Source organism: Garra rufa, chromosome 12 (genome assembly GCF_049309525.1).
Source record: "Garra rufa chromosome 12, GarRuf1.0, whole genome shotgun sequence".
Taxonomy (NCBI): domain Eukaryota; kingdom Metazoa; phylum Chordata; class Actinopteri; order Cypriniformes; family Cyprinidae; genus Garra; species Garra rufa.
Window position 1 is genome coordinate 17,875,827 of NC_133372.1, and position 21,642 is coordinate 17,897,468.

The 21,642-nt window shown below is 33.6% G+C and overlaps 1 protein-coding gene across 1 annotated transcript in view; it reads right to left on the bottom strand.

The window, feature by feature from the left end:
* Positions 1 to 21,642, bottom strand: part of LOC141347512 (inactive rhomboid protein 2-like) — a 59,606-nt gene that overhangs the window by 10,399 nt on the left and 27,565 nt on the right. Inside the window, exons 3-11 of the mRNA XM_073852522.1 lie at positions 13,806 to 13,945; positions 11,338 to 11,459; positions 9,124 to 9,307; positions 7,285 to 7,494; positions 6,574 to 6,702; positions 5,895 to 5,998; positions 5,521 to 5,733; positions 5,306 to 5,417; positions 4,633 to 4,802 (exon numbers count right to left, since the gene is read on the bottom strand). Coding sequence (XP_073708623.1) covers positions 4,633 to 4,802; positions 5,306 to 5,417; positions 5,521 to 5,733; positions 5,895 to 5,998; positions 6,574 to 6,702; positions 7,285 to 7,494; positions 9,124 to 9,307; positions 11,338 to 11,459; positions 13,806 to 13,925 — 1,364 coding nt within the window. The 5' untranslated portion in view covers positions 13,926 to 13,945. The remainder of the gene's footprint in view (positions 1 to 4,632; positions 4,803 to 5,305; positions 5,418 to 5,520; positions 5,734 to 5,894; positions 5,999 to 6,573; positions 6,703 to 7,284; positions 7,495 to 9,123; positions 9,308 to 11,337; positions 11,460 to 13,805; positions 13,946 to 21,642) is intronic.

Genomic DNA, 21,642 nt, shown 5'->3' on the forward strand with positions numbered 1-21,642 from the left:
TTAAAGTTAAACTTTAAAGAGATAGTTCACCCAAAAATTAAAATTTGATGTTTATGTGATGTAGGTGACTTTGTTTCTTCAGTAGAACACAAACAAAGATTTTTTAACTCAAACTGTTGCAGTCTGTCAGTCATATAATGGCAGTCAATGGTTACCAAATGTTTAAGAGTGAAAACAACATACACAGACAAAACTAAATTTAACCCTGTGGCTCGTGACGATATATTAAGGTCTTAAGACACATAACGATCGGTCTGTGCAAGAAATTGAACAGTATTTCTATCATTATTTATCTTTATTATTATATCATTTGATCCACTGGAACATTCAGCTGCACCGATCTGATATTAGGATCGGATATCGGCCCCGATATTGAAAAAATAGCTGGATCGGGTATCGGAAAAATTAACAGATCCACGGGCCGATCCAGTTTTTTTCCTCTTTTTTTTTCTTCTTCCGTCGCAGCCAGTGACTGTAAATATAGGTCGCAGCAGATCCTACGTCATTCATTAGCAGCACATGTGTCGCATGCTGGAACAGTTGGAGCATAAGCAACATGGAGCAAGCCAAAGAGTCGGCTGTGTGGAGATACTTCACACTTGCCACGCCAACCTGTTCAACGGCTGTTTGCAATGTCTGCAAAGGAAATGTTTCGAGGGGTGGTGGTAAAAAACTACTACATTTTATTTATTTAAATTTATTTTAAGAAGTTTGATTACATTCTATTTTTGATTTGAATGCACAATTGTTCTTTAAATAACAAATAAATAAGTAGTCAATACATTACATCTGTTTTGTCTTAGTTAGGAAAGTAATGTTTAGTTAGGAAAGTTTGGTGCCTTTAGTTTCTTCTACATGGTGAAAGGAAGGTATAAGGTGGAAGGTATGCAGTTTATTATTAATTCAACAATGGTATCGGATCGGTATCGGGTATCGACAGATATACAAAGCCCAGGCATCGGTATCGGGACTGAAAAAGTTGGATCGGTGCATCCCTATTCACAACAGCAAGCGTGTGACGCGTCAACGTGCTCTGGCAATGTAGCGAAAAGTTAATAGTCCCAGATGAGTTTGAACATGGAAACGAAATCTTTCAGTTTTTTATCGGTTGCCAAAATCAGGATAAGCACAAGTAATTACAATTTTGTAAACAATGAGAGACGTATACCGGCTGGGTGAACGTGCTCAGGACAGTAGAGTTTTTTTTACTCTTAAAGATTTGGTAACCATTGACTGCCATTATATGACTGACAGACTGCAACAGTTTGAGTTAAAAATCTTTGTTTGTGTTCTACTGAAGAAACAAAGTCACCTACATCTCGGATGCCCTGGGGGTAAGCAGATAAACATCAAATTTTCATTTTTGGGTGAACTATCCCTTTAAAGACCTTTACCCTCCACTTTACAGTTGACTACACCAACTTACAGTATTTAGCATTTTTCAAAACTGCAGTGAAAAATATCCGTGTTGACATGGGTTTTATGACTATTTAACAGAGACAAGAACTGGAAAATTATGGCCAGAGGTAGCAATTATACAAGAATAATGGCTGTATGTGAACATCTATACTCAAGACATATCGTCTTTTATCAAAACAGTTCTCAGCTCATTCATGACTGTCATATAATGATGTATGTGTGGGGTGTATACTTACATGTAAGCTGACACTGTTTGTTTACAACAGACAGTGAGGACTCGTATGCAGACCTTTACCAACACCTAAAGCTCACAACTAAAAAGTGGCTGATGGCTGATGATTTCATTGTCAAAGAAGATGACATGGAATTTTATGCTGTGAGTTTGTTTTTATTCTGTGAATTTTTACGTTGTGAGCTTCAGACATTGGTACTGCTGGTAACGGTCTGGGTAAAAGTCCTCACAGAAACACTTTAGTATAGGGAACAAATCTCACTATTAACTAGTTACTTACTAACATGCCTATTAAAATGTTGGCTGTTTATTAGTACTTATAAAGCACCTATTTTGCATCGTGACCATATTCAACATCCCTAATCCTACCCGATACCTGAATTTAACAACTACCTTACTAACTACTAATAAGCAGCAAATTAGGAGTTTGAGGCAAAAGCCACAGTTAATGGTTGGTTAACAGTGAGAACTGGACCTTAAAATAAAATGTGACCATCCTCACTCTTAGTTGTAAACAAACAGCATTAGCTTACATGCAAGTATGCACCCACACGTCATTATGTGATGGGAAGTTCACACTCCAGGCAGTCGTGAATGTGCTGAGAACAATTTGCCTAAGCTGTGGATTAAAGGTAACAATGCTGTAAATTAGGGCTGCACAATATATCGAAAAATTATCGTTATCGCGATATTAGTTTACGCGATATCAATATCGCAGAGAGTTGAGATAAATGACATTTAATTTATGTGCCAAACATTTGTGCGTTGCATGCATAGGTTGTCCTCATTTGACCAAACAGATGGGGGCTTACTATCTTTATACCCGCCTCCCAAGTAGGTTCTAAAAAGCTATTGGCTGGCTATTCGACCTGGCCAAAAGGTGAACCTGGTGCCTCAGAGCAGAGAATGAAAAATAAATACAGCAGGAGTATGAAGGGAGAAAATTACAGCAGCGCTGAACTTGTGCCTAAAAAGAACTGTACGTCTGAAATATATACAGGGATCAAAATTGCGACCGTTTATGCTCCCAAAATTTAATCTGCGCAACCTCAAATTATATTTGGGAGAATTTGTGCAAGTGCTAGAAATTGTTGTGGTGCGACCTAGTTTCATTTCTTTACAAAACTTTTGCTAGCCTAACTACTGCACATACTGCTGTGAGCTGATGCGTTCGCCGTTCGCTCCAACATTACATAACCATTTAAACTTAATCTTTATTGTTACCTTTAATGAAGATTTGAGATATTAGCCGTCTTCCTGTCACTGACAATGCGCACCGCTGAACTAGGAACCGGACGTTTTTTTTCTGAAACCTCTGTTCCAGATTTGCACAAACTGCATTGCAATTAGGGGTGTGTGGTATGACGATTTTTGATTGTGGACATCAGATGATAACTCAGCGGCCGAGTTCCACTCATGAAGGGGAGTATTTTCCACTGGGGACACGCTTTTCAAAATCCTGTTGGTGTCCTCCGACTTTCAAATGGTTTGTTAAAGTAATCTCTTGTATTGCAGAATGCATGCTCTGCACCACCGAGAGTTTTGTGCAATCCTTAAAACGAAACCATAAGTAAAACGCGCACACACATTCAAAAGAAATTTTAATACCCGCATTTAGAGAGCGACTCCCTAATGCGCGCAAATTAGGCAAGATAAAATATCTAGGCTGTTATTAGAATGTGGGCTGCCTAATAAGTTGTGTAGTTGTCTATAACTCTGTATCATACTTGAAAAAAAAAAATCGGTCTCTATTTGCACTTTGAATATTGAAAGAGTAGTCTACTTTGAATATGGCTGCATTTATTGTCTATTTTTTGTTATTTATACTGTTTTTTTTTTGTTTTGTTTTTTTATTATTGTTCTGAGGCTTTCAGAAACAGCCCATTTGATTTGCCTGGCAATTGGAATCGGCCATGAAGAATCAAGATCGGTGCATTACTAAAAAGAAATTGGGTGCTCCTAATTTTTTTTTGATGCTCCTAACTTTTTGAAGTTTAATAGTAAACTTTTTGTTCAATAATATTTGTTTTTAAAAAACAAACAAACAAAAAACAGGCAAGGCAAGGAAATATTTAGTTTAAAAGATGCTCTTGAGAATATGGTTACATGTAAATAAAAAGTAATGTTTGAAAGCAATTCATTTTGCAGGTCTATGGTAACAGCGAACCAGAAATCAGAATATCTGCCGAGATTAAGTAATTCATAGTGATTTAAAGTCAAAATTTTTGCAACTTCCTTGATATAGTTTTTTTTTTTAGCCTGAATTAGAGTTAATTCGGATGACAGAAGAATATCTATTACCTGTTTATTTTAGCATGATCATTACATATATAAGTGATTTTAAAAATAGATAATAATAATAACAATAATAATTATTAAAGCATTTCTCTAGGGAAATGTAATATCGCAAGAAATATCGTTATCGCAATATTGAACACCAATATCGCATATCGCATATTTTCCCAATATCGTGCAGCCCTACTGTAAATAATGTTCAGCTTCTTGTTTGCTTCATAAGACCTCACTGTATCAACAGGAGTCAAGGGGATTAAGTTGTTCTTGCCTGTGTATGTTTTTTGACTCTCAAAATGTGGCGGCCAAAGGCGTGCACTGCAGTATATGTTTCGCCGAGGACAACGGTTTCACCTAAAAATCTTCTTTACTGTTCTACTGAAAAAAAAGAAAGTCACCTACATCATGGCCTGAGGGCGAGTAAACTAAGCACAAATTTTCCCTTTTGGTTAAACTATCCCTTTAAGTTTGGATGGAAGCTTATGTTCTAGGTTTTCTAAATATTGTACTGGAAATACAGTACCTGCCTTTGAGTTTTTGGTTTTAAACTACTGCATCTGGGTTCAATGTTAATGTCTGTGTTGATGTGCCATTATACACGTCTTTCCACAAGTAATATAAACAAATGATTTTTGGTAGCACTACAGCACACGATGAGTGTATATTAGCAATTAGCATTTGTTGTTTACTTTTGGGAAATGATCTCATCTGGACCTGGTAACAACAATGTCTGATGTGTGTTGTCGGTCTTAACAACTGGATAGGAACTTTCTGTGTCACTTACAGAGCGAGGACCAATCCAGAAGTTCTCCTGCTGGACATGCTTCACACTCTCATAGATTCCTTTGTTTCTCAGTACCTGAAAGAGAGAGAAAAGAAAAGGGAATGACTAATGGACAACCAAATATAAACATTTTTGTAATTGCTCACATAATAGTAGCCAATAAACAATACCAGAGTAGGCTCTTACAGAGCTGCATAACGTCTAAATGAATTGAATGAATGGAAGACAGAATATTATCAGCATGGCTGACTTAAACAGTGTAAAATTAATTGGGTGAATAAATGGGCTGTTGATTGCTTTCTGTCAACCTCTTAGTCTGTAATAATGTGACTGGTCGTTCCTGACGAGCAATCTAGAAATAATATCTACCATGTGACAATACTGCTTGTGAAAACTGGTACAGCATAAATAATGCTTAAATCATAAACACATATTGCTACATAGCAAACATAAGGTTATAAAGACATTTTTTTCATATTTTTTTTATAAACAAAAGACAGAACTGTCTTTCTCACAATATTATTTATAATGCATAATAACCCTTCATATAGTTAAGAGGATTCTTTCTGATATCTTACCAGCTGAGTGGTGGAATGTTGGGCAAAGCCCACAGGAGCAAATCCATATGTAATGCAGGACAGCAATGTTATGATAATATGCACAAAGGTAATCCAGTAGGTAAAATATGGCCTGACAAAAAGACAAATAATCATCAAATTCTCAACAGTGTAAAAGCAACATCTAATTCTGACATGCTTCTGGTGGAGGAGCCTATCTGGTGTTCCTAACTCACCGATGACTATGAAAATCTTCCAGTTGTTTTTGTACTTGGCTGCTAAGGCTGTGTCTATAGTGTCGGTTCAGCCACTTCCCCACCACACCCATTCCATACTGACGCTTCTGCTTATCAAATGCAAAGTGCTTCACTTTGGAGGCAATACGACCACCACGACGAGAAGATTCTCTCTCAGAGGGGGTCACAGTTTTGGTGACATCCTTTTTTCCCCTACAGACAAAGAAAAAAAAAGGAATGGAAATATTAAAACAGATGAGTACTAAATATCTGCAAAACTAAAAAGCTACAGAATAAGCTACAGATCTAGTGCAATTTAAATTGTTTTAAATTTCTTTGTTTAAGCATCAGGTTGGACGATTTTTAAAACTTACAAGTTGGGAAATGATAGTCCTTCTGTCACATGACAAGAAGCTGATATAGGGGGTGACTCAAAAACATCATCTGCCATAGAATAAAGCTCCTCATGGACATCTACCTATGAAAGAGACAGAAAAAAAATGTTTTAGACATAATTTCATTAGTTGAACTCATGTCCTTATTAAGGGGGTAATTAAATAACTCTCTAATAAATCTAATCTTTATATGTAATTTCATTCGGTTTTTTTACATATTGTTAATATGTACTGCCAAATGTGCTGACATGTATTTATGGTAAATCAAAAATACTTTAATGAAATTTGTGTCATGTATTTAAAAATATTTGTAATTTCACATTTTTTATATTTGCAATTTAGTACATTTTAAACACCTTTAAATGCAATATTGAATAACACAAAAATTGTTTTTCATTAAAATTATAATCAAGTACTTTACCATGTTAATTAAAATATACAAAACAAGTGTTTTTTAAAACAATGATTTAAAATGTACTTTGGGGCAAAACTAATTTTATATTACAAAGTGCACTTTTCAAAAAGCATACATAATCACATGAAGAAACAGTCATGAACGTATACTCTTAAGTACACATACCACCCTTTTATTTCAGTAATATTATATTATCTGCAAAATGAAAAGATTGGAGACAAAGCCAGATAAAAATATACATACTTTGCTAAAAAAAACTGAATCAGAGGTGTCTGCTGTATCCACAGTGTCGTCTTCAAGCCAGCTGGGCCGAGCAAAACTTCTCCTCTGAAATCCACGTCCACTTTGAGTGGCCTGTAGACCCTGCCGACCCTACAGGACCAAAATATGTCAAAAAAGGATAGTACCACAAGACACAATATTACATATTCCAATACAAATATAAGCAACAAAGGAAAAAAAACGTTTTTAAACAAACCATTATAGGATTGGAAACTTTACTTATAATGGTCAAAACTGTACATTATAATCATGCACTTTAAGGGATAGTTCACACAAAAATGAAAAATGTGTCACCATTTACTCACTGTGATATTGTTCCAAACCTGTATGAATTTCAATCTTCTGCTGAACAAAAAAGAAGATATTTTGAAGGATAGGGACCACAAACTCTTTGGTTAACAACATTCTTCAAAATGTCTTATTTTGTGTTCAGCAAAAAAAAAAAGAAACTCATACAGGTTTAGAACAACATGAGGGTGAGTAAAATGATGACACAATTTTCATTTTTGGGTGAACTATCCCTTTAAATGTATGTAAATACAAGTACCTCATCTGGAGGTAAATACTAAAGAAAAGAAAAGAAAAGAAAAGAAAAGTTAACTAACTTTAATTAACACTAATTATATATCTACATAGGTGTGATGTCAATACTTTCCTTGGTGACACACACACCTTAAGTAGGTTGGACGCAGCACGGAGGCTCATACGAGCCACCGATTCTCTTTTTCTCCGTGGCAAACGTGTGTAACCAGAGCGCTGGCTGGTGAACGAGCAGAGAGAGGTCACACCTGGGGTCAAAGGAGGATATGCTGTATGGGGCGTCCTTGGACGTTCAGATTCCTCATAACGAAACTGTCGTCCACGAGCCAAAGGATCCACAATCTTAAGAGCAACAGAGAGTAAGACAGACTATGAATCAGTAGTGGTGACACCAATTAAAAAAAAAAAAAAAAAAAAAACACAAACGGACACACACACCTTAAGTCTTACTTAACTGTCATAATTATCTGACAAAATGTACTTAATAACTTAATAAAGGATTCAGTTAAAGTAATGGATGACTTTGTCATAGAAACAGAATACACTGAATAAATATAGGCTACTAGTCATGAAAATAAATAAGAAACACAAAGTCATACTATCATGCAGTGAAATGCCTAAAATATCCAGCTAATCTAAAGAAGAATACATTTGATTATATTCTAACATACCAGTATGTACATTCAAACAAAAATTATTCAGACACCAGATTATTATTATTTGGTGCAGCACACTAGTTAATTTTTTAAAAAATCTTTAATTTTTAAAAATTGTTAAAAATAAAGTAATCTGTGACATATTATACCAAAAAATTCTTCATACAGTGGACTACTAGTAAAACTGAAAAAAATTAGGAACAAAAAATTATTCAACCTTTTTACACAACAGACTGAGCAAAATTAAGCATTGCTTGGTAATTGGTTGACAAAGTATTGATAGTTGTGTACATATTTTCATACCAACAGTTGTTGATTGTAATCCATTACATACCTTTCTATCAAAGTTATCTGACATTATCAAGATGAATTTGTTCTGACACAGTTTAACTCTGAGTTAGCTATTAAAATCAACTGAATAATTTGACAAATTCAATTGTCTTCTCACACTTCTTTTAGAGGATGTGGGCAATATTACGCATTTGCTTCCATTCCAGGATGTTGTGCCAGAAGAATCTGACAGGCATATTCTGTTATTAATGTACCATACAATATATCTATATGTACAGTATATAACAGTTGTGTATTCCAAGTGGAAGTGGAAAACTTGTGCTGAAGTGAATTATCTTGGAGTGATTTTTTCTGTCAATAGTTGCAGGGCTGAAAGATCTAAGTGTATTTCTGCTAGGAGGTGTGCTACCAGTTACGGCTTTGAGGACCTAGTTTTAGACCCAAATGCAGAGCTGCATCCTGGTATCATAAAAAAGATTTCTTATAGTCATTGTAAAATATAAAAGACTGGCCTATGTGATTCCAAAAGCAAAAGTCAGTTTTATTGACTGGGACGCACATGTTTTATATATATTTTTTTAACCATGAAATACATGTTATTTCATTTTTAATACTAGCTTTTTAAAAAAAATAGTTTAAAACTGGTATTTTAAATATTGCACAATTTAGCTAGTCTGCATGCAATATTGTTACATGTTCACAAAGTATGTATGTATCTAATTTGTAAAACATTAAACTCTTTTTATTATATTTTGAAATAATGTTTGGGTTATTTGCTGTAACTGTGTAAAAAGCACACCAGGGTCAACTTTAAATCATAAACATATGAAAGGCAACATATGAGAGAGCAACAAAATCTGTTTCCAGTTTCTGCAGTACACGTTGGATTGTCATCATGAACTAGATCGGATCACAATTTTTCAAAGATCTTGAGAAATTTAAACTACTGTTCAAGTAAAATTGTTTTGTTTTTCTATTTGTTGTACATTAAGTACAGCAATTATATTGTGTAGATTTAAGATACCTTTGGCATTCTGGGGGCCACTGGTGACTCTGGGCCATAGTCTAGGCTGGCTGCCTCATTCTGCTCACAATATTGAGGCTTCAGTTTGCCATATCTCTGACTACAGTGCCGAAGACTCTTCCTGTGCCATTCCTGCTGCTTGGATTCACTATCACTGCCCACTCCAAACCACTGAGCTGTACCCCTGTATTAAAAAAACAACAAAACAAATATACTTATTATTGCACCACCTACAATAATTAATTTAGATCAATCTGGATTTGTGAAAAAACATTTACTGTATGATCAAATTGGTAAAACACTTAACCCTAATGATTAAGCATGTAAAAATAACAATAAATGTGTATAATAATATTAGATACTGAAAAAACTTTTGACAAGGTTCTACAGCCCTTTATGTTTGAAACTTGCAAAGCATTTGTTTTTAATCTAAAGTTTATTAAATAAATAAAAAATTGCCCAAATGCAAGATGTAGGTCTAATGGAGGTCTTTCAGAGAAATTTAAATTAATGAAGGGTACAAGATATTTGCTTAATGTATAGAACCATTAGCACAGATTATACGATTTAATTCTACAATAAAATGTCTTGGAGTCGAGGATGAGCAACTTGCATTGTATGAAATATTGTTTTTAAAAGATGTAGAAAATTCATTGCCCTCAATGAAGAGATGGATCTATATGGAAATTTGACATGTTATAATCAACATTTTAACTAGGCAGAAGCTAGGAAATTGGGTAAACTACAAAAGAGTTTTTTTTAAATAAAATATGATATTAAATGAAATGAAATCAAACTTAAAGTACTTAGGAGTAATTATTCCAAACAATGTAGAGAATTTATATAAGCGTAATTATGATATTTTAGAAACTACTATTAGACATGATTTTAAAATTTGGAAATACTATCTTTGTAAAATTAACTTTGCAAAGGTAGTACAAAGGAAAAATAATTTAAAAAAATAAAGTTTTGTGTACATAATATATGTGTGTTTACTGTGTATATTTATTTTGTATATATAAATACACACACACGTCCATGTATATATTTAAGAAAAATATGTTATGTTTATATTTTCAAATTATTTATATTTAATATAAATTATATGAATATAAACATGTAAATACATGTAAATATTTTCAAAATATATACTCTATGTCTGTATCTTTATATATACACAAAATAAATATACACAGAACACACACATATTATATAAACAAAAACATTTATTTTAGATGTGATTAATCACAGTTAATCATTGCCCAGCACTATTTATTACACTCATTATTACACTTATTTATTCTTGTAAAACAATTTATTGTTTTCGGGTAACAAAATTTTTTTTTTTTAAGAAACCAAATATAATAAAGATACAAAATATAAACTTCAGAAGTGTATGTTGGATGTTTTTTTTTCTTTCATGACTATTCCCACTATGTTCTGGAATGTTCCAGAAAGCATTATAATATTGCAGGATGTTACAGCAGAAAAGCAAAAAAAAAAATATATATCATAAAAATACTTTTTACTTAACCAATGATTCATAATTAATGACAGAAGTTCTAAAAAGTATAACTAGCACCACAGAATAACAGAAGAATCATACATTTTTATTAGACTGTGTTACTTTTCTTATAAAATATTCTTTGTTAAAAAAAAAAATGTTTATTCGTACAATGTATTGAATAAATTATACCGCCACCTAGTGTCTGACACATTCATGGGGGCAGCTGAATAGTAGATGAAATATCTAACCATCCCACAAAGTTTGACATTTATATCACTTAAAGCCTTTAAGGCCCAGATTAAAAAGAATAACTGACTAAATAGGTTTAATGTTTAATCTTCAGTCAAATATCTATGTAGTTTTTTTAAAAAAAATAGTCTTATCCAATACAATCTTTGAGGTAAATATTTTATTACATAGGCTAATAAATTTTTGACAAATAGGATCTCAAATTATCTATCAAAATGTTTTTGTTTACATGGGTGCTAACTGGGTTTGCTATGCCTAAATCTGTTATTACTGACAAACCATTTATATTTGTATCTTTTATATAAATCTATATTTGTACCTGCATATTTTGTTATTTTAATTACATTTTATTGTCTTCTAAGTGTAAAGTTTATTTTCAGACCTATATTTCTAACTGAGATTTTAAAAAGAACATCTATTTCTTTATCCACTCATTCACCTGTGATTGATAAGCTTACCTGCGAATGCTCTGAGAGAGCGACGTTTGCCTCTTGAACATTGTTCGTCTGTCCCTTGATGGACTGCTGTCTTCAACTGACTGCTGTAGACTCACACTCTTCTTAAAAGATGGTCGCAGGGACTATAAATCACAAACACTGCCATTAGGACCCACTAAACTGTATTACTGTAGCTGTGTAGCCTCAACAGCTTCAAACTAAATTCTTAGACTTCCAGTCATTAACTTAGTCGCAACATTGACAACTAATTCTTTCTTAAGCTTTCCATGGAGCAGCTAACTTCTTTAAAATGTTCATTACCAGTGAACTGACAAAAATCTGCAGGTCTGAATTGCAGCTTGTCAAACATAACTGACAATTTTTATGAGCTCTTGCCATTTAGCGATCAAGATGTACTAATGCCACTGAAATGCACAAAGAAGAAAATCTAACTTTCCTAACTGTTTATTGCACAGCAAATACCATTTTTATTTGACTGATATAAATAACATATTCATTCTTATTTCATTAATATGTTGATGATAAAAAAATATTTATCCATATCTATTTTTCATTTCATTTCATTTCATTTATTTATTTATTCTCTTTTCATGGTAATGCAACATAAAATACCACAACAATACAACAAACAAACAAACCATGAAACAAAAGAGAATAGGAGTAGGATGAAGAAAACAATCTTATAGACTCCTACCCCATTCTTATATTTTAAAATTTACAAAATAAATTGGATTAGATGACCTCACAGACATAAAAAAAAAAAAATCCATCCAATGATATTAATTCTGCTTACATAACAAGGGAACAAACAAACAAAAATAATACAATAATAATAATTCTGACAACAAAAACGAATCATTGACCCTCTTCTTTGTACAAAATAAATATCTTCTGTTTATACTTATATTTAAATCGCAAAATATTTGAACAACATTTTAGATCATTTTCTAATGAATTCCATCTTTTCACACCAGAAACTGAGACACACATTTGTTTAAGAGTATTTCCAGCAAAAGGTTGTTTAAAGTCATTATTTCTTCTACTTGTCTCACTATTCACAGTAAAGAGAGTTTGCAATCCATCCGGTAACATACAATGTTTTGCTTTATGAACTACTAATAAAGTTTGCAAAGAAACCAGATCCCTCAATTTAAGTAATCCTGACCTCAGAAACAATCTTGTAGTATGTTCTCTTGGAGCAACTCCATTGATTACTCTTATGGCCCTTTTTTGCAAAATAAATAAGGGCATTAAATTAGTAAAATATGAATTACCCCATACCTCCAAACAATACATCAAATATGGCAAAATAAACGAACAATATAGAATTCTCATTGCCTTATAATTTAACATAAACTTTACTTTACTCAAAACAGCAATATTTTTACAAATTTTGTTTCTTACATAAGCTATGTGTGATTTCCATTTAAATTTATCATCAATGAGTACTCCTAAAAACCTAAATTCTGACACTCTCTCAATACTTATCCCATTCAAAGTCAGACAAACATTATCAGGGCATTTTCGATTTGTAAACAACATAAATTTTGTTTTACTTAAATTTAGCGATAATTTATTTTTATTAAACCATTTCTGAAGTACAATCAATTCCTGTTCAACAATTTTAAGTAGTATTTTTAAATTCTTCCCCGATACAAAAAAATTTGTATCATCTGCAAAAAGAACAAAACGTAAAATCTTTGATTCATCACAGAGATCATTAATATATAAAGTAAATAACTTAGGCCCCAGCACAGAGCCTTGGGGGACTCCACACTGCATTATTTCCAACTTAGATGCATATCCCATGTACTCTACATATTGTTGTCTATTTTCTAAGTAACTAGTAATCCAATTCAATACTACTCCTCTAATTCCATATGTCTGTAATTTAGATATCAATATACCATGATCAAGAGTATCAAAAGCCTTTTTAAGATCAATGAAAACTCCAACTGTATAATTTTTATGCTCCAATTCTGTAGTAATGTCCTCTGTGATTTTCATCAAAGCCATAGCTGTTGAACGGGTGCTTCTAAACCCAAATTGATTATCATGTATCAAAGAATATTTTTCAAGAAAATAATCAATCTATCAATTCAAGTTGATCATAAAAGTATTGAAACCTCTTTTTGACCACATTTTGTAGTTAAATGCTAAAATGTTTATTTTTTCACATCAGTCTACACTCTATACACAATAACAAAGCAAACAACATTGCAAAACATAACACAAAAAATAAACTATTAATAATCTTGCATTGCTTCAAAACTAAAATGAAATAAATTATAGTAAAAGTTTTCATTTTTCAAACTGAAGACAAAAATCTCCCAAATCTTGTGGACCGCATATGACTTTCTTCTTACATGCGAATCAGATCATGTGTGAACTGCACAAACCACACAGAAAATCTTATGCTGAACAGATTTTTTTTAACACTAATCTTTATTTTGAAATCTTTTAGATACCTTTTTGTCAGCCTCGGGTTTGGGAATTGCAATCATCAGACTTGGTGGCTTCTTGCTCTTCAGCCTACTTTTTGATTGACCACTGTTACTGTTTGAGGCATCTTCTTCCTCAGATGACATCCTGATTCCGTTTTGCAGGTCTGTTGTAAAAAAAATAATTAATTAAATGGAGTCAAAACAATATTTATTATTTGATGTGACATTTAGGTTTTAAATCTAACAATAACTGAAACAAGAAATCTTATATGCACCATTTGTAATGATATTTGTGTATAAACATTACATTTAATGGGAATACTGAAAAATAAAGCACAGCCATCTTTATTAAGATAAAAAAAAAAGTAGTATATCCAGTATATAAGGGGAACATCAAAGCAAATCTTAATGTTTGTGTAAGCTTTTGAAGGTAGTTTAGATGTCCCACAATCACAGTATACAGCGTTGTTCATGCATTCTTTTATATTTTTTCTACCAAGAAATAAACATTTAAGACTATAATTGAGGAATATTTGTTTGGTTATGTCTAGATCACTTGAATTCATTATAGATAAGTAGAAATGACAAGAAAGCCTGTCTGAAATCAGTTTTTGAAGGAAATTAGTTATTTTATAATTTATTTATAGACTTCATAACAACAACAAAAACAATCATGACAATAACAAACAGTCCTCTACTTTGACAGCAAATCATAGGAGAACCATACATAACAATATAAAAAAGGACCAAGACAATGTACTGTAAGCATTAACTAGATCCATGAAGCGGAGCATGAGAAGACAGATAACAGATTGTTCTGTTTGTTTGAGTATAGAGCAAGTCAATCATTTTGGAGCTTTTCATTTGCATTTCTACTTTTCCACAAATGGTTAGACCTTAGTTTCAAGCAAAATGTTTAATCTGTTGTCTTATTCTTACAACCTCTTACTACTTTATTTTGTCAATGTAAGTTCATAGTTTGCATGCATTTTCTAAAGTGTAACAGGATACATGACCTTGTGTTCACAAAATGCTGTGGCTATAGTGCTTTTGAATTGGTGTTATCATTTTGCCAGCACATGAAAATAGTGATGTATAGCCTTCATGTTCTAAATGCTGATTATAAATTCCAGATAGCTCCAGATCATTTAGAAAGTTTAGAGCCTTTTGTGACCTACATATATGGCATCACAAAAAGTGAGCCACAGACACATCTGTAGAACAGTTATTGATAATTCCACTTCAGTCTATATTAAATTTAGTTATTGCAAGAGAGGTGTAGATGTTTGAAAAAACTTATACTTGTAGGATAACTTAATTGTTTGTGAATTTATTGTTAACTGTATTTAAACATTTTTATCAAAATAAAAGTGCAGCTGACTTTTAACTTAACATGTTCGTAAAGGGGATTTTTTTTTTTGCTTTTAACTATATATTTTTTTAACTAAGTATGTTACATTTAAGTATGTTATTTCTATTTTCCTTTTGTCACTGATGTTATGAAAAATAACAAAAGTAAATTTTTAACTGATGACACTTATGAGGAACTCATCCAATACATCAAAATAGCATGCCCTGCTAACAGTGTAAGAAAAGCAGTTCCATTAAATACAGCTCTAGAGTGTAATTGGGAGGCAGGACCAAAACAAGAGTCAAAGACAGACTTCCAGAACAGAGATAGAGCACGTCACATCCAAAACACTGGTTCAATTTACTAGTTCTTTGTAGGGCTAATTTACTTTTAGACAAGTAAAACAGTGGAATGGATTGGAATTTCACTTAAGATGGTAGAATAACTGAGACCCAATTTTAACATTTAAAAGTCTTAATGACCTTAAATAACGCACAAGATGACACACATTTTGTTAGGTTTTTAATGTAACAACTGCAGAAAGATTAAAATAAAATGTTGGTTTGTTGGGTGACTTATAACATGATGTTATCTGCATTTACTATGTTCAAATAAAGTTTTAACCAAAAAGAAGAATAAAAAAAAAGTAAAGAAGAATTTTCTTACAAAACAAAATCTATTATAATTGCTGTTAACTTTACTTGATGCTGGACAGTGTTTACTGTGAGTATTTTAAATTGTAGTAATTGGGCTAAAGGATCAACACAACAAATCTGATTAGTTGCCTCTGTCATCTCCTCTGCTCTTTGTGTCTGAGGGCTGAGACAGTCTATTGGCTCCACCTACTGGTGTAACAATGACAGAGCTTGTGACCTTATGGATTGCAATTATTTTCATTTTGACATTAATTCATGTAGGCCAGTGGCTCCCAGCGCAGGGTATCTTACAGCCCCTTCTAGGAGACACTACATTTTATTTTATTTTTTTATGAGTGGATGCCAAGCTAAAGAATCCTAATATGGATAGTGTTTTGAGCAAGCTCTGTTTTTGAACGCCATTGAAATGTTCACTGTAAAAAAATACTTGTGTCTCTATTAAAACAACAATATACAATGGTATTGTGTAGTGGTGGGCCGTTATCGGCGTTAACGTGCTGCATTAACGTGAGACTCTTATCGGGCGTTAAAAAAATATCGCCGTTAATCTATTCTCAAAGTTGGGTTGGGAGCTGGGTCTATACTACGCAAGCTATGATGACTTTCACCTTGATATTTTAGCATGGATGTAGGCTATACCTAGCCGAATTGCACTGTAGGGGCGAGAACGAGTCTTCAACCTGTGTGTATGCCTACTGTGAAATTACCACATCAAACAAGACGTGCTAACATGGATGCAGCTATGAAGCCGCCGGGTTTGCTTCAGGGCAGGTGCTTTGCTAGACCCTTTTACTGGGGCACGTGCCCAATTTAATTTACTCTGAAAAACCCGAAATAAAGGCATTAAACTATATGCAACAACTGAATTGAAGCTTCTAAAAGCAACGCAGTTTAACCGAAGACTATGCACGCAGATATCCATGCCAGTACGCGTCTGTGTATTTAACTGCAATGCGCACGTCGCGCAGCCTTTTACGCAGAAGTACATGCAGTGTAGAAATAGTTGGTTACACAAGTTTGTATAGTTAATTGTGTTGTAAATGCAATTGTCAAGCAGTTTGTGATGCATTTTGGAAACAGGAGATGAGCCCCTGGTCTAATGTGCCACCTGGCTTGAGAAACCCGTTCTCAAAGACTTACTTTTAGTCATTATTTAGCACACATATTCTGAATGCCTTTGGCAGAATTCAAATTAGCCATTTTAATCTAGATTCCAAGATTACAGTGAGATTAATCTAGATTAAAAAAATTAATCTATGCCCACCACTAGTATTGTGACAGCCATCTGCAAGGAAGTGAAATACTACTACTATGACAGCTGCATTATCTGAAATTACTACGGGTCTATTAGAGCTAAACTGAAACAAAAAGTTGCTGGGTAACTCCATGTAAACTCAACAGAGATCCCCATCTAACAATGTTTTTTTTTCTGGTGAAAGAAATGCATAAATAAGAAAAACAAAATATTAAATACCATGGATAAATATTTACTGAGTAATTATGTAGAGGAGGGTCAAAATGACAGCTTTTACAGTCTTTTAAAAATGACTTAATCTTTGTTGCATTATATGCCAATGTTGATAGTTCAAAAATGGGAAAAATCATTTTTCTGAAGTTTGTATGCTTTTAACTCAAATTAAATATATATTAAATATATCTTAACATACTTTTAAATTCTTAAAAATTAGATTAGGTTCTTAACACACTTTTCTTTTGGTATATCAATTTTCCCGCCCTATAAGGTTAATTTCCAGAGATACTGGCATATCAATGTGGCTCTATTAATAAATTGTTACAATTTACCTGTCAAAAAAACTGTAATTGAACATACTTGTCTAAGTGCCAACACATTTTTTTAAAAAGTTTGTGTGCATGTAATTCTAGAAGTATTAAAGACACCTTAATATATTTCATATTCTAATTTTTAATCAAATTTGCGTAATCTTAATTTTTAAATCCCTATATGGTTTGATCCCAGAGATAAGGGTATCCATGTCCACATTAGGGATGTCACAATACCAAAATTCTAGTAGTCGGTACTGATACCATCAAAAGTACACAATACATGAAACAAGTCGATACCATGGTTAAAAAAAAAGGGACAATAATTAAAGATTAACTCAACTGTTAAACCTTTTAACATTACAAAACCACAACAATAGTGGCTTCAAATAATAAATAAAATGAAACAGTTCAGCATAGTGTTGTCATTGACAGCAGCCAGTAAATTAGGGGCAGTCACTGTAAACACAATGCATGGGAACAACATAGTGATACACATTGATTCCTTTTTCAGCCAGTCAAGAATACTCTCCAAGACAGTTACGTGAAATTGTGTAATATGTGATATTTTTGTATGTATTTGTCCATTCAAGCACAAGAAGATGCTGAAAGAAATAAGGGGTCAGAGACACCACTCTATGTGCATGCTCTGCTTTAAAATCGCATGCATGTTCAAATGGTGTATTTTTCTGTTAAAGCACAAGAAGTCGTAAAAGAACATTCGGGTGTTGCATGTTGTTAGAGCCGTGGCTCTCTGTGTGTGCGCTACACACACTGACCACAAAAGTACTGATTTCAGTTTTCTTGCACTTTAATTAAATTGATTTAATGTTTAAATTGGTATGGCATAAAAAAATGTGCAAATTATAAACTTTCGTGAGGACACAGCAGTGGCCCAGTTGGGCCAGTGACGAATCCGTCAATTGTCCAGAGTGTCCTTCACGCTGGCCCAGGGCCATCGGGCAGTCCTTATTGTCGAGCCCTGCACAAATAGTTTTGAAAGCTGTACTCGGTACTATGGGTGATGTGGAAAGGCTGGTATCATTACGTTTTTACAATTTAAGCATTGAATTGGTACAAGTATCGGAATTTTACCTATATTCATTAAAAACCCCTAGTCGAAAACCAAATGTGGGACACTCGGTAGGTATCAGCCGATACTCAGATTGGTTCTGAAAATAATAACATTTCAGTAATTTTTTGGCAGTCCGACAGGTACGTTCGATGCCAGAATACAAGGTTACTTATCTAGTTTCAACATTATTTGTTCTTCAGACATTCCCCTTTAAATACAGTAACTATACGCTGTATGCAAAATGACCCACACCTGGTTTTCAATTTTCAACCATTCAAAATGGGTAAAATTCAACTATTCGGACAAGAAACCACATAGACATCCCCATCAGCTAAAAAAACTTCAATAATCTTGAATTACTGCAGTTTATTTCATTTTCCATTTTACCTTAAAACATCTATACATTTACAAGGTTACATTGCAAAGTGTGCACTGTAATTAAGCACATTATCAATTACACAGAACATTACTTTATCAGCTCTTTGAATTAGTAACAAGTACAAGGTACATTCCTAGTTTCAACATTATTTGTTCTTCAGACATTCCCCTTTAAATACAGTAACAGTATCAGCTGTTTGCAAAATGACCCACACTTGATTTTCGACTATTCAAAATGGGTAAAATACACAAATTTGGACAAGAAACCGCACTGACATTCCCATTAGTTGGGAATTCAATACTCTGCATTTTATTTGATTATCCATCTTACCTTAAAACATTTATACATTTATAAGGTCACATTGTAAAGTGTGCACAGTTATTAGGCACATTCTCTTTACACAGAACATTACCTTATCAGCTCTTTGAATTAATAGTGGGTTATTACAGGGGTTTCCAATCCTGCTCCTGGAGGGCCACTGTCCTACAGAGTTTAGCTCCAACTCATTAAACACACCTGAACCAACTAATCAAGGCCTTACTATGTAGGTATACAAGAAACTTTAAGGCACATGTGCTGAGGCAAGACCTAAACTTAGAGCTAAACTCTGTAGAAAAGTGGCCCTCCAAGACTAAGTTTGGACACTGAGTTTTATTAAAACCTGCCAGCTGAGAGTTTGTGTGTTAACAAACAAAATGGAAAAGAGTGCAGGGTCTCAAGACATGCTTTTTAAAAAAGCTGCGTGAGTAACTGAAAAAGGAGACAAGACACAAGACATATCGGTCAATAGCATCAGTTTAACATATGCTTACATCAAAAGCAACCTTTCTCTTTTTTTATTACCAAGAATATATATAAGAATATATATTAAAATCTATATTGTTAAATGTTTATTATAACATGAGTGTGTCTTCATAAAGATCAGGGGCTTTCAACAATAATCAGGGGCTTAAGCGCACCAAAGTAGCTATTTGCCAACTGTAGATTACAAGAGGGCAATAAGTCTGTTGTCTTCTGAGCTATTCTGATATGTGTCTGAAGTATGTGGTCCTTTACTTCATATTTTAAATAGTGCTCCATTATGATCGCTGTTGATGATGTTACGTCCAAGGACGTATTTCTTATGTTTAAGACCCAGTTTACATCTGTGATGTATATGGTCCCTTATTTATGTTTGTTTGTTTGTTTGTTTGTTTATCATTTATATATGATTGTACCTTGTTTTCTTTTGGTTCTGCATTGTTTTGTTCCCTCTCTCTCTCTCTCTCTCTCTCTCTCTCTCTCTCATCCCTTCAGCCAGGTACAGTATAGACATCAGCTGTGCCTAATTGGGAGAGACCCGATTGGTTGAGGAGATGAGAGCTGGTATAAAGCTGAGGTGGAAAGCAGGAAGCAGTGAGAGTCATTCCTCCTGCCCCAGCATGTGGTTGTTCAGCCTATGTGTTTGTGGACTGTTGTGAGCCTAAATCCTTGACCTTGTGTTGTTAAGTGCTTCTTTTCTTACTCAAATTTGATCTGTATATAATTTGACTCTTTTAAACTATACTGTTTACTTTGTTGCTGTATATATTTAATTGTGGAAGCTGTAGAGCGGTGGATGCCATTTTCTTTTTCTAATCATGTTTTCTCCTGTTTTTTGGATAGTTAGGGAGTGAGGTAAAAGTTATGTTGTTTATTTGTTTTTCTTTTTCAGGTAAGTCAGTTTGATCCTCCCAACATTTAGACTCATTTTTGTTTGTTGTGTTGGCCTGGTCCCCTCTTGAAGTTTTGCTTCCTTTTTCTAAAATAAGATTCAATAAAAAAAGAACAAATATTTCAAATATTGTGTGTTGATTGCTGGCTGGGACAGGAGTGATGACCTCCAAAACCTTTTTTTTTTGGTTGCACCTTTTCTCTAACCCCTAGACGGGAAAAAAAAAAATGTAACAATTGGGGGCTCGTCTTAAGCAAATAACATTTCTTTTTGCTCGTCTGAAACAGTTGGAAACTCATCTTCTGTAGGTGTGGTAAGTGTTTTTGCTTGGCTGATTTGAACTTTGTGTAGGTGAGGAGACTTCATACTGGTAAAAATGGAGTTTGATTTGGTTACTTTTACTCTATCGCCCTCGTTAGAGGAATTTGATAGTTGTAGAAAGAAGGATCTGAATTTAATTGCAGAATTCTTTAATATTTCAGTTCCCAAAGAAGCCAAGAAACAAGTGATAAAAGACGAACTGTATAAAAAATGAGTAGAGACCGGTATATTACCTGAACGCTCTGTGGAGGGTGAGGGTAATGCTGAGATTGAAGCTGAATCTTAGTCAAAATTGTCAGGTAAACAAACAGTTTTTCATGCAGACCCTGCAGTAGCGATTAAACTGAAAGAATTGGATCTTGCTTTAAAGCGTCAGGAGCATGACACTCAGCTTCTTTGTTTAAAAGTAGGGCTGCACGATAGATCGTTTCAGCATCGTCATCGCGATGTATGCATGCGCGATAGTCACATCGTGGCAGTCACGATGCAGGGCAAAAAAAAAAAATGTGTGTCTGATTTAAAAATGTACTTTCTATATTTCTAAACTTTCTATTCACGGATCTATATTTGTCTAAAATAAAGTAATTAACTCATGTTTAAAGGT